The 13,593-nt window shown below is 40.7% G+C and overlaps 1 protein-coding gene across 1 annotated transcript; it reads right to left on the reverse strand.

Annotated features, from left to right (window-relative positions):
- Nucleotides 1–8,071: 8,071 nt before the first annotated feature.
- Nucleotides 8,072–13,345, reverse strand: nme4 (NME/NM23 nucleoside diphosphate kinase 4). Its single transcript, XM_042085073.1, has 5 exons — nucleotides 12,928–13,345; nucleotides 12,064–12,185; nucleotides 11,880–11,981; nucleotides 9,790–9,902; nucleotides 8,072–9,675 (listed from the first exon to the last, which is right to left on the reverse strand). Exons 1-5 carry the CDS (start codon nucleotides 13,052–13,054, stop codon nucleotides 9,555–9,557), a joined length of 585 nt encoding a protein of 194 aa, XP_041941007.1. The 5' UTR covers nucleotides 13,055–13,345; the 3' UTR covers nucleotides 8,072–9,554.
- Nucleotides 13,346–13,593: the final 248 nt, after the last annotated feature.

Here is a 13,593-nt window from a genome sequence, read left to right on the forward strand (position 1 = left end):
TGGTTAGTCTGGCTTTCGCCAGACCAAGCTCAATCTTTTAAGAAATCGAAAAGGAATCACCGGCAGATCAGGCTGAGTTCACCCAGCCTATAGTCCATTGTAGGCGCCCGATAGAAATATTGTTTAATTTTGTAATTGAGATATCCACACACGAACATACAAATTTCTTCATCCTCGGTGCCACGGTTCAGGTAGTTATTTAGGAAAAACTGCATTTTTTGGGTTTCGGGGGGCCCAGCGCAGTGGGGGAGTGGCCCCCGGGGACCAAACAAAATTTTTCCGTAAAAGTCTGGTGGGGCTACATACCCACCAAATTTCATGTTCCCCGGTGGTTCGGTGTCCCGGGTATCGTTGACCAAAATTCAGGAAGTAGATGACGGGGGGGGGGGGGGGGGGGGGGGGACTTGACAATCCCTATATGACCGCTATAAATATTGCGAACTGTTGAGTAAGGGGGTCAGTCGTGTTTGACGCACAGACAGCCTTGTAGCCTATTTTGCTTAGGCCTAACTTTTAACGACAGTAGGTTGTAGCGTATGTTGACAAAAAATAACCATGCAATTAAAATAGTCAACTTAAAACTTTGCTATTATTAATGTATAGCACAAAACCATAACCAGTAGGCCTACCAGAACCTCGCAACCTCGCATATTAGCGCATGATTTGTGTGCGTCTATTTGGCAAGACCACTAGCTTGTCATGGATGCGTTGTTGCTAAAGGAAGACACAGGTGTCAAAGGTTAAAAAATAAATGGAGATGGGCGGCTGTTGGAAACGGGGGAGAACTAACAAGCCATGGTGTAAAAAAATAAAGTGCCAGGGGTTTGCTTTTGCACGAAGCTGAAGTTGGCCGCACATTCAGAATGCGGTGTAGTCAAGTTTCGATTCCACCTTAAATATTGCAATTTTCTACCGACAGGGGGCAGTGCTGACTGCAAATACGCGATGACACTGGCATTTGCCTGGTAGCAGACGAACATGTAGGCTACTCCTCACAGACGAATAAAAACCTTTTTTTCTGGTGACTCCATTGTCGACCAATCTTTAAGTAAATGATACAACATGCTTTCTGTCAAATAAATCGGTTCATATTGCACTTGTTTCATCAGGAAAACTCAAAAGGGGTGCTATAGGTAGAGTTGAACAACGTATGACTTAGGGCCTGAAAAAAGTTCAGTCAAACGATTTTTTTCCCCCACTTTAATCCCTGTATACGTGGGCTAAAAATGGGTTCAACAAACATGGGTACTTTATAGGTACTACAGGGATCCGACATGGGCAACGCAAGGGTGGTCCTTATATGGGGTAAAAAAAATGTTTTTTGAAATGTTCAATTCTTTGAATATTTCCGGAATCGCTCATTTTTGCAGAAATTGTACCATATAAGAACGCACAACAAAATAATATGCAACATTATTTGTTGGTCAGACTATAATAAGAATAGCAATAATAAACAATGTCAATTAAATCAATAGCCTAATGAAATAAACAATGAAAATGAGGGGGGGGGGGGGGGAAGCAATAATAAACAATAATGTCCATTCAATCAATAATATAAAAACAATAACATGGTAAGACTACATTAAAGAGAATATCAATAGTAAACAACAATGTCAAATTAATCAACAGCCTAATGGAAATAAAACAATATTTTACAAACCATAACGCATAAGAAGCGCTTAATGAACTAAGTGCATGTTGAACAGATATGCCTTTAGACCCCTCTTAAATGACCCAAAACTATCACAGGAACGGAGAGCACTGGGCAACTCATTCCACCAACATGGAACCACTGAGGAAAAGCGTCTTGAATTTGACCTAGCATTTATGACTGGTCGACACAACAGGCGCTCATCAGAAGACCGCAGTGGGCGGTTGGGGATGTATATCTTGATCATTGAATTAAAATAACTAGAATTAAAATAATTAAAATAAAAGGAGCAGATCCAGTCAGTGTCCAAGGCCAAAGTGAGAGATTTAAATTGTGTTATCATATTGTACAGTTGTACACTCGGGACGTCCTTTTTCTCTTTGTGCCAGAAGAAAGTCTCTATCTTCTGGATGTCTATCTTCTGGAATAAGTGCATCTTGATGTGCGATATCAAACAGGTCTCCCAACTGGTCTATGAAGACCTCTACATTGCACTGCTGAGTCTCAGAAGTTCTCTTGGCATTTTTCTTCAGCTTCTGCCACTTGTCATGAAGTGTTTCCAGTTGTTTTATGGCATGTTGGGGACAAACATAAAACCTGCTTCTTGGAGAGTAACTTTGTTTCAATTATTTCAGTCTCTTCTGATCCAAGTAACCATATAGCGGATTTGCTTCGTGTTGCTTCAGCCATTGTCTCAGTGTATATTGTCTATTGTGCTTCATTCACATTGATGCCTTGAAAGACATATCACAACTAAAACAGGAGTTGCTATTAATTGCTCACAACAGCATATTATTGGGAAATACCAGAATCAGCAGATGAGATCAGCATTGCAAATTTGCATAGACAATATGGAATTCCCATTATAATGTGGTCACCAATAATCAATACACATCATCATTGACTGCATGGTCAAATAAGTCCATTGCTGCCATAAGCATATATTATTAAACAATTATACATGCTAGCACAATGTACTGTATCACATAATACGCAAATAATCCTGAATATGCACACTGCACAGTATGTGTTAAACTTCAAAGGTCTTGAGCAACCTCTAAATATTGATAACATTTTGCCCAATTATTTTTTTTTATTTATTCAAACATATTGGTGGGGTGAGAGCGTGAACTTTCAAAAGTTGAAAAATAAGGACCGCCCTAGGCTTAACAAACATGGGTAGTGCATGGGTCCAACAAGAAAAGTCTGGGCTGACCAATTTATCAAAGCATGATATTATGACTGCTGCGTAGTGGTCATAGGTTTAGTCAGCTTCTTTTCTTCCGGATTTTTTTTCCCTCAGTAAATTGATTGTCAAAGATTTCCTGGACACTAAAAGACCGGGCTGGACGAAACTTGGTGGGCATGTATCCCCACAAGGATGACACGGAACCAGTGATTTTCGGTTTGATCCGCATAATGCTTTTTAACATGTAATTGTGAAGAGAGTGTACTAGACAGAAGGGGTTCTCAATGTTTTTGGTTCCAAGGACCCCTTTTGGGGGAGAACATTTTCCAAGGACCCCCTCATAACCGTCCGTAACAATTAAGCATGCCATTCTCTGAAGTTGTGGCCAGGTTCTTCATGACCTAAGTGAAGTTAAATGTGGGTAGGATCAAAGACACAATTTGCTTGTTTTATGGGTGAAAAGGGGCATCATCTGTAGATATTATTTTTTAAAATCTTTGCAAACAAGGGATAGTGCTGAAAAACAATATTGGCACTGCATTAAAACCAGCTGCAAAGAAAATCATTGTATGGGCCCAGGAAAACCTCTGATAACCATTGTCTATGAGCACAGTTTGATACTGAATTCAGAAATGCTAGTGTAATCTCTAAACTATGTCATTTTTGCTGCTATATGGGTTTACGAGACATGAATATAATCACATTCTCTTTGCATTTTACACTAGCCTGGAGGACCAGACCCAATCCCAAAGATTAAGGGTCTGGCTACGAGTAATGAAAATGGCCCAACTTGAGGGGCGGCATCAAGCATGCATTTGAAAATAACACTCCTTGCAATTGGATAACACTACGACCAATGTTTCCGGACATCAACGTTGCAGCGCTGTCGTCATCCGTTTAGCTCGCCTCTGGCCCACCTATCAGATACACCAATGTGATTGGTGCAGCTCGGTTTCATGGGCATAGGTAATGAGCATCATACTCGTCGCCAGAGTCACTCACTGAGCAAATTCAAATTTAGCTCTCGCGAGAACTCTGGATTTCCAGGGTAATTTTACACCATTAGCTACCAAGAATATGCAGACAGTTTTTCATTGAAAGTTGGCATTGAAATCTGAAGATACTGATGAGAGCATCCTTTTACCAACAAAGACCAAATCTGTTTGCAGACTGGATTACGGCCATCAGGATGAAAGTCCTGAAAAACTGAAGTACTATAACAACCTTACAGCACACATTAGTATTTGGACAACATACCCAAAATAGGCTGGGTGTGGAGGCATACATCAACAATTAAAAGTTGCAAGTTCTACCTTGCACTGGAGAGCACAGAACATTCTGATGAGAAAACAGTACAATATTTGCCTGAAAAACTCTACAATTCTCTAAACCGGGGCAGTGCCAGTGGTTTCGGGGCTGTCTTGGAAAATATATGAAGGCTTAATCTCCAGAGGTACCTTCATTCATGTGGGTGACTTCAGCAGTCCGAAAGAGCTGGCTGATTATCTCCATGTCCTGGACAAGATATACAAGATAAGTATAACCAGTTTTTCTGGTGCAAAAAAACAGTGAGTCACAAACTTTGCCTTTCCGCTGGAGTACGCCTGTCTGGCACACAGGTGTCAGTCAAGTTTTAAGCAATCTTAGTCAACAGTTCTGGGGAGGAAATATGGACTGAACTAGGAGTAAGAACTGTAACTAGCTTGCCTGGAAAAGGACCCATGGCTATCTTGCCTCTATAGAGGCAAACAATTACAGATGGAGATACAGATAAAGCATCTTGCGGTCACCAAGTCTAAAGACTTGACCTCCATGATAACAGATTATGAAAAAGGCATGCCAGATGGGAAAGCCTTTCTTGTTATCTAAAACAAGTATAAATGGCTGGAGTTGCTAAATGCTACCATCACTTTGCCTGGAATCATTTGTTGGATTTGATTGTTTTTTTATATATATCGTTTTACTCATCATTTGCATTTGTTGAGTATTTATCTGCTTGTTTCTGTTACGGTGACCCTGATGACCTTATGTTTGATCCCACTGCTGATCAGAACTCTTCCCTAGGAGAATGTCCATTTTAAACTTGACTCCTGATCCACTTAACAAGAACAATGAATGTGGAGCTTCTGTCATACTTTTTACTTGTCATGTAATACTCTATGACATACCATGACTACCATTTTTCAAATATGGTTTGTTAGTGCTGTTGACAAGTGTTTCTCTTGGACACTAGATGGTAGCACAATCATTCTTTTCATGGCCTCTTCTTACGAAGGCTTTGTGGGTCAGTGTGTGTTCATCTAATCACAGTACACCACAACATTTTTTTTTTGTCTTTTATTTTGAGAACCAGTGTGGAAAGAGGAAATGTTGTTTACTCATTAAGTCTTCAATAACTACTGTAGATATACCGCAGAGCGGTACAAAATATGACCGCCGCCCAGTCCAGCACATTTTTTCCACAAAAATAAGTCACGTTTGTCAAATTGTGTTCATTAGGAAATTAACTTTGTTCCTTTTTTGTGTTTGTAATTGAGTGTGTGGTTGTTTTTGTGATGTATGTGTACTGACACTACTTTTGTGTGTCTTTATTGAGTGTGTGTGCCTGCAGGTAAGTTAGTTAGTTGTGTGTGTTTGTGTGTGTGTTTGTGTATGTAGGTGTGAGGGTGTGCGTGTTGTGTGTGTGCATGTTTTTCTTGACACTCAAAGTGCTTCACAGGAAAGGCGGAATCTTACTAAGCACCACCAATGTGTAGCACCCATCTGAGTGATGCACAACAGCCATTATGTGCCAGAATGTTCACCACACTAGTTTCAGGTGGAGAGTGAAGGAGTGAATTAACCAATTACACACTGGGAGGATGATTACAAAGCCAAATTGAATGAACCAGGTTGGGAATTTAGCCAGCAAATCAGGCACCTACCTACTCTTTGCAATAAGTGCCATGGGATCTTTAACAACCATGGTGAGTCAGGACCTCAATTTAACATTCATGCCCAGGAAAACATCTCCTGCAGTACAGTGTCACCACTTCCAGAAGGAACCTACTCTAGGAGGTCTCTTATCCAGGTACTAACTGAGCCTGCTTAGTTTCAGTAATTCAGCAATGTCAGGGTATCTGCTGGTCTGGCTGCTGGCTAAAAACAAAAGGTGAAAGGCATATATGATTCTATCTATCTATCATTATGCACATTCAATTCTCACTGGTATCTGCTAGACAACAAGTACCAAAACATGATTAGTTGATAGATTTCACATGTAAAATACATTTTATACAACCCCACCCCCATCTTGCCTGTTTACAATTCTGAGAAATTCTTGAATTGTGTGCATGTGTACGTGTTGATGTTTATGTGTGTGTGTGCATGCATGCATGCGTACATATGTCTACTGTGTGTGTATTTGTCATACGTATGATTACTTTGAATGCATGTGTGTATCTGTTTATGCACATGTGTGCATATGGAATTGGTTAACATGGCCCCTGGTGGCAAACCTACGCAACAAATTGCTCATCCTAGGCCCTACAGTTCTCAAGATATTCACAGAAACTGTTGGTGTACAGTCACTAAATGTACACATAAATGTATTTATTGTATGGCCCCCCATGAACGAAAGTCCATGAAACTTGGCATGCATTCAGAGGGTATCATAATGATCCTACACTTTCAATTTCGTGCAGTTTTGACCATGTCAGGTCAGAGATACCTGCGATTACAACATCTCATTTTTGCTTTTTTATTTTTAACTAGGTGGCGCTATACATGAAATGAGTGGTTATGGGATGGGTTGACATGCAAAAAAAGATGGTCCTCCTAGGCCCTACAGTTCTCGAGATATTCACAAAAAACTGTCCGGCGGGGGGGGGGCGACGGATCAAAGCGAAAAACAATGGTTCCATGCTATCCTTGTGGGGTTACATGCCCACCAAGTTTCGTGCACCCCGGTCTTCCCGCAATCCTTGACGGAAAATGGCACATTTGGGGGGGGGGGGGGGGGGGGGTGGAAGAAAAAACTCTGACTAAACCTATATGACCGCCGCTTCGCTGCGCGGCAGTTATAATAATCTTACCTTCAAAACACAATTTCAAAAAGTGCAACTTGAAAGTTTTGTTTTTCCTAAATTGGTTATAAATAGCAAATAATTTCCTTTTAAACAACTAAGTAGTCTTCCACATATATTTTGCATAGATGATAGTTTAAAGTGTGGTTTCACCAGCATTGGATTCATTCGTTTATTCATCTATTCTCTTGTAACACTGATACATTTGGTAACAATACAATAACACCCACTATACTTGGTATTGGTATTCCACTGTAATTAAGATAAGCTCATATGAAAAAGAAATCCAGTTGCACTGTTCCAATTACATTGCCAATGGCATGCTTTGCATTAGATGCTGTTATCCATTTTGCTGCATTATTGATTATATAATTATGAGGTTATAAGGGCGGTATGTTTTATGTACAGTTTCAATACAGTATTAGGTGTTTAATGGTAATCTTGGGCTTCATATGATCATCCATAAACAATCTCATTGTGGATTTTCTTTCATTTCAACATTCTCTCACTGAAAAACTCTGGTTTGCTAGGATTATATGTGCAGTCATCAGTGGGATGCTGATTATGCTTGAGGTAGAAGTCGTGTCACTGTGCTGACATTCCGGTACACCTATTCGCCTTTTTCATGTGGTGGCCAATGTGTAAACCAAAAGGAGGTGATGGGGTACACTGACTATCTATCTATAAATTACAAGAACGTCTGTCTGTCTGTGTTCGTGTGTTATTCGCATATCTGTCGAACCGTTCGTCCGATTGATTTCAAACTTGGCAGGTGTCTTGCTAAGTGCAGTGCCAAGTGTGATGTTTTTTGGATAAGAAATGCTAAGTATATCATTAAATATATTGGTAAAAGAAGCACACATTGGCTTTGCCACTCTAGCTGCTGGCCATTCCCCCTCTCACACAACACAGCGCAGGACCACAGAGGGTGAGCAGAGCTTTGGCAACACTGAATCTGGGTAGAAAGTCAAGATGCAAGATGTTGGCTGACACCTCAAATACTCCAGGCTACTTTGGACTGTCTTTAGACTTTGAATAAATAAACGACAATTCCGACTGCAAGGTCCCAAATTAAAACGAGCAATAATGGTCCCGAATTTAAGGACGTTTCAGAATGTCACACATGCAAAGCATGAGCTACGGACATCAAGTGGCAGACAGAGCGTGAGGTCACTTATAGGCTACCTGAAACTGTTTTTGAGTCACATCATTGCAAATATCATACGATGATGCATCATTCCACAAAATGGTTTGTCTTCTCTAACATCAAGTTATTCAATAAGCTAAATATAGACTTAACTCAAAACGCCTGTTTTAAACCAGGCATGTAACCAGGCATTTTAAACCTGCAGGCATGTAGGGGCATCTGTGGCCTACTGGTTAGTGAATCAGACTTTTGACCAAAGGGTGATAGGAAAAATGATTGAACAGCACTCTCCCACATCCACGGATGAGGTGCCCTTGAGCAAGGCACCTAACCCCCAACTGCTCCCTGGGCGCCAAGATTATGGCTGCCCACTGCTCCGGGTGTGTATGTGTGCTCACTGCTCTGAGGGTGTGTGTGTTTGAATGGGTGTACACTGTATGTGGGTGTGTTGTACACTACCCCCTGATGGGTAAAATGCAGAACACAAATTCCTCGTATATGCAAGTATACTTGGCCTATAAACCTGATTTATATTTCCATGTAATTGGGCTAAAGGTTGTCTACAGGAATAGCATGTTTGAACACTGCATCATCAGTGTTGTGTGTAACGCGTTACAAAGTAGCACGTTAAAGTATTGAACATAACTACTTTTTGGGTAAAAAATAGTGTAACACGCTACTACTAAACGTTACTTTTCCCAGGGACAGATTTGAGAGCGACACTGCTTTCTCAGCTACGCGCTTGCACAATAGTCACAAGCTCCCCATGGACTGTATGTGACAGAGGCTTTAAGCATGAAGAGCAATCATGCGAGAAGCAGCCAACGCTAACCTTAGAGGGATGGAGGTACCGGTATTCCCATTAGGTGGAGGAATGTGAGTGTAAGGTGTACACTGTGCCCTGGTGAGAAACTTTTGCCCACTGCCGTTAACACAACTGCCAACCTATTGATACGATTTGCACTAGCTTTGCACCAATTTCAGAGGAGCCAGTTTAATAAAAGAATATAAGTCTGTAAAATAAGCCCTTATGTATTTTGTGTCTACTACTGTACTGCTGTATATGCCCATAAGATGTATCGAGGCTATGCTATTTGATATTGTTTCATATGGGTTTAGTGGTGGTGTTGAAGCCTATAATAGCCCAATGTTTTCGTGCTCTGTTTGTGGCATTTTTTATAATAAAGAGCACAAAATAAATACTTATGTCCTCCATAGCAGAACTTTATATAGGCCTACATATTTAGGAACAGATATTGGGTTCTGCCCAAAGTCGAGCAACATAAAAGTAACGTAAAAAGTTACTTACTTTAAAAGTAAAGAAGTAACGAGCAAACACTACTTCCCCAACACTATCATTAATGCGTTCTTGCCACCTACTGGTGAATGCATAGAACACAACAATCCTATGGTTTGTGTGCCCCATAGCCTCGTTTTGGTTTACAATGGCCACTGCATGAATAAGGTGAATTCTCTCTCTGCTTTGGTCCATCACCTTTCCATTCACAACTGATAGAAGTTGCCATGGTCACAGCACTCCCATTCAATCAGCTCTGAGCTTTGGAACCAGAGAGCGATTTCTTTCTGAGCCATCTCAACCGAGTCAGATGCGTGGATCACATTCCTAGAACAAACACATGCAAACCACTGTTAACAGTCTCATGGGGCAGACACAATGTGACACAGCCACAGGCAAGTTGGTTGCACACAGGCAAGTTGTGTGTGTGTGTTTACATACCTGCTGATGTGAATGCAGAAGTCTCCTCGAATTGTTCCGGGAGGAGCCTCAGCTGGGTTTGTATTTCCAACCAGCATTCGGGATGACCTCACCACATTATTCCCCTCCCAAACCTACACACACACATAAATGACACGCTCAAACATCCAAATGCATGAACAGATTCAAGCAGTGAATTCAAGCACTCAGTAATGTAACAAACCTCCAATAAATACATGTGTAGTGCAGTGGCAACTACTGGAAGTTATGTTATGTTCCGAGGAAGGCCAAAATGTCCGAGGTGACCATTTGTTAAGCTTTTGAGAGAGCACCATTGCAAATCATTAATCCCTTTAAAAAAAGAAATTGCTGAACTGTATAATTCATTACTTATGTAGTGTACTGTTTTCCTTTAATAAAAGAACAACATTCCAGACAATTTTACACCATTCTATTATTTTGCAATTATACTCAGATTACAATATTTGTTGGATGTTTCATGCTTCCTGACACTGCTTGAGAGAAAACTGGAGAGTAAGTTTGCTCTTTCTCCACCAGCTCTTCACTCCGCTTTTTGATCAAGCATACTAATTAGAGTGTGATTGTATTGTTGACATAGACTGATGACAGTGTTATTGTTTTGGTGGCATCAGACTAATTAGGTTGTAGTTGCCATCGTTATGCTCAGGCAGAAAATAGTTTATTTATACAACATGCTCCACAGAAAATCAGGTTTTTCAAAAACTGAGTCTGATTTGAAGACTTTGGTATAAATGAAAGGACACGACACAGTAACCAATTTAACTCATTTATAAAATTGCCGACTCTGCCATTGTACACATTTTGTTTAGTCGTATTGGATTGGATTAAGAAAGGGGTATGGTCATTAATATGTCTTGCAAAACTTATATTGAAAGTGATTTAACCAGTTTGTAGCTGGTGTAATTCTTGAATGTTGAAATTGATAGATTTTAACTGTCTCTTTATGACCGAGAAGACAATAAAGACGGGATCTCCAAACATAGGAGATGAGTCACGTTAAAGCATCCCTCAAGGCAGACCTATGCCACTTTTAGCTCAGCTGCTCTGTCTCCACACATCATCTGACAAAACGGGTCTGTTGTTGATGTGATTCACACATGTCATTATGTCAACTGAAAGTGCTTTTCAACTTTCACCTGCATCATAGGTCACTGATTGAAGTGGCCTGGTTTAAAATTTACTAGGCCAAATTATTCTTGATCGAGGGTTTACAAACTATTGTGAGCTAAAACAGTCTAGCCACCCCAGATGTATTGCCTATACCTACTGTCTGTTTTGAATTCTGTATCTTTTAGCTACACGGTCTGAGAGACTGAATTCATCAAATCAATAGATGAACAGATACTGTGAAATGTAAGGTTATTCCCTAATTCCATGATAGGAAGTAACATTCACATAATGTTTGTAGGAATAGGAAATATTCTGACAATTATCTTGATTCTTGCCACATAGTTTCTGCTGTGCAGCTCTGATTGACTGTCCCTCCTGACTGCCAACTGAAGCGTGGTAAGATAAATCAGTTCTCACCTTTCCCAGTGATGTCTGAAAGGGACCCATGTTTTATTAGAGGTGACTTAGAGAGGACTTTCTTTAACCATCAGAATGTACCAAGCACTACAATTGCTCCTCAGGTAGGTCCAATTAGTAAAATTATTTATTTTTTGATTATGGGACAGCTCATAGCTGCAGCATATGACAAAGCAAAGACAGACAAGTTTACCTGCCACAGATTGTTGTACTGAACTGTCTTCAACAAGATGAGATTGCAAATGTATTTTTGGGTGGAATGTAAAGTGACCTTGGGTATGTGAATGTATGGTGCTATATAAATGTAACTATAAATGTAATTATTAGTAGTAGTAACAGAAGTAAGAGTACCATATTATACAAGCACCCAAGTGTGAGGAGTGAGCAATTTGCTGATAACCAATATCTCTTCATAACATTCAAAACATGCCACTGTATTCCACTGACATGTCAATGCATGCCACCTAAGCTCAACATTAAATGTACCTTTTTTAGCCTAGAGTACACAGTATTGGCTGAAAGACAAGTGAAGGATCGCTCACCATGGCAACCACAGGGCCGGAGGTCATGTAGTGTAGCAGACTGGGATAGAAGGATTTCTTGCACAGGGACATGTAATGCTGTGACAGCAGCTCATCGGACACCTGAGAGAGACACAAAACAGGTTGGAGAGAATGTGGCAGGACATGTTTTCCACACTCAGGTGTGCACGTTTTTTTTTTTTACCTGCAGCATTTTCAGACCAACAAGTTGGAACCCTCGGATCTCAAAGCGCTGGATGATCTGACCGATGAGACGCCTCTGGACTCCATCAGGTTTGACTGCTATAAGGGTGCGTTCTCTTATACCTACAATAAACACGAAAAATCATTACACAGACAAAGCAATCATAGATACTGCTAAGCATGTTTCTATTTCACTCTTACATACACACACACACACACACACACACACACATCACTTGGATGTTCTCTGGAGTAAAACTAATCTACTGATGTAATTCCAAAGGGCCTGACATGCATGTGCTCCCCACACTTTCTGTAACACAATTAAACTAAGGCATTCCCACACACTAAAAAGGTACCACTACAACTATCCACAGCATTAATCCCAGGAATGTAGTAGAAACTGTATTGTACAGCTTGGGGGGCGGGGTCAACAAATGTAAACAGAATATTTTCACAATATTTCAAGGCAACAAGCAATCACAGACGCATGCAGGCGCAGGCAGACACAATAATAGGAGACTTAACAAATCCTTAAAAAAAACTTAAGACAACCCACTGAGAGCACCTGGGGACAACCGACCTAACTACAGAGGCGAAGTGTAGCCAGATTGTGGCCTGTTTAATGAGTGGACGCCGAATGAAAAGCGCTTGTGACGGCTCAAATATTTTGCTCATTGGCATCGGAGTTCCTAAATGGAAAGTGTTCCATGGAAAGTGCTCTCAAGCAGTGCGTGGCCCTAGTTCCCACCACACAAACTCAGTAAAATGTTAATGCTGCAAGATACAATGTGGACATGACAACTTAACATCAATACTTTTAGGAGTCGATACATTAGAAAAAAGAACAAGAGCACTCAATTACCTGCAGAATTACTGTTGTAGCGAGCGTACTCGTGTATAGTTATGGATTTGGGGATCACTCGCAGTCCATTCATCTTTTTGACCGGAAAAATGACACCGTGAAGCAGACATCTGGGAAATAGTGCCATTTAGAAAAATAGTTTAATAAAAGTGTTGCTCTATAAGCAGCTAAACGTTTTTGCTAGAAGTGAATTTCGCCTTCACTACAGCACGCAGTTTCCCGTTAGTTTGACAAACTTTAGTCGCGTGCACAAATTATATAGGGGCGTAACAAGCTCGTGGTATTTAACCCCACGGATACACTAATTCTGTGCCGTGTATATGTGACTAAAAGACTGACCAACTCAGACTGACAAGGGCACGAGACAGAAAACAAGCTGAAACAAATGATTGAAAATAACAGAACTCCCTGTTCATCAGTCAATTTCTTCAGAATCATCAGCAGTCCCCACATGTATTTATCTCAAATAGTACATGTGCAAACAACAGGTCATTTACCCCAAGGGTCAGGCTAATCAGCCAATCAGTATGTCACTACCAGTGGGATGACAGTTCAGCGTGCATGTGTGTTAGTATTAGATAGGGTCAGTGGGTAACCATGGGGAAATAACCCAGGATTGTCCCACACTACAAACCACTCTCTCTCTCACACACACACACACACACA

The sequence above is a fragment of the Alosa sapidissima genome, chromosome 3 (genome assembly GCF_018492685.1).
Source record: "Alosa sapidissima isolate fAloSap1 chromosome 3, fAloSap1.pri, whole genome shotgun sequence".
Taxonomy (NCBI): domain Eukaryota; kingdom Metazoa; phylum Chordata; class Actinopteri; order Clupeiformes; family Clupeidae; genus Alosa; species Alosa sapidissima.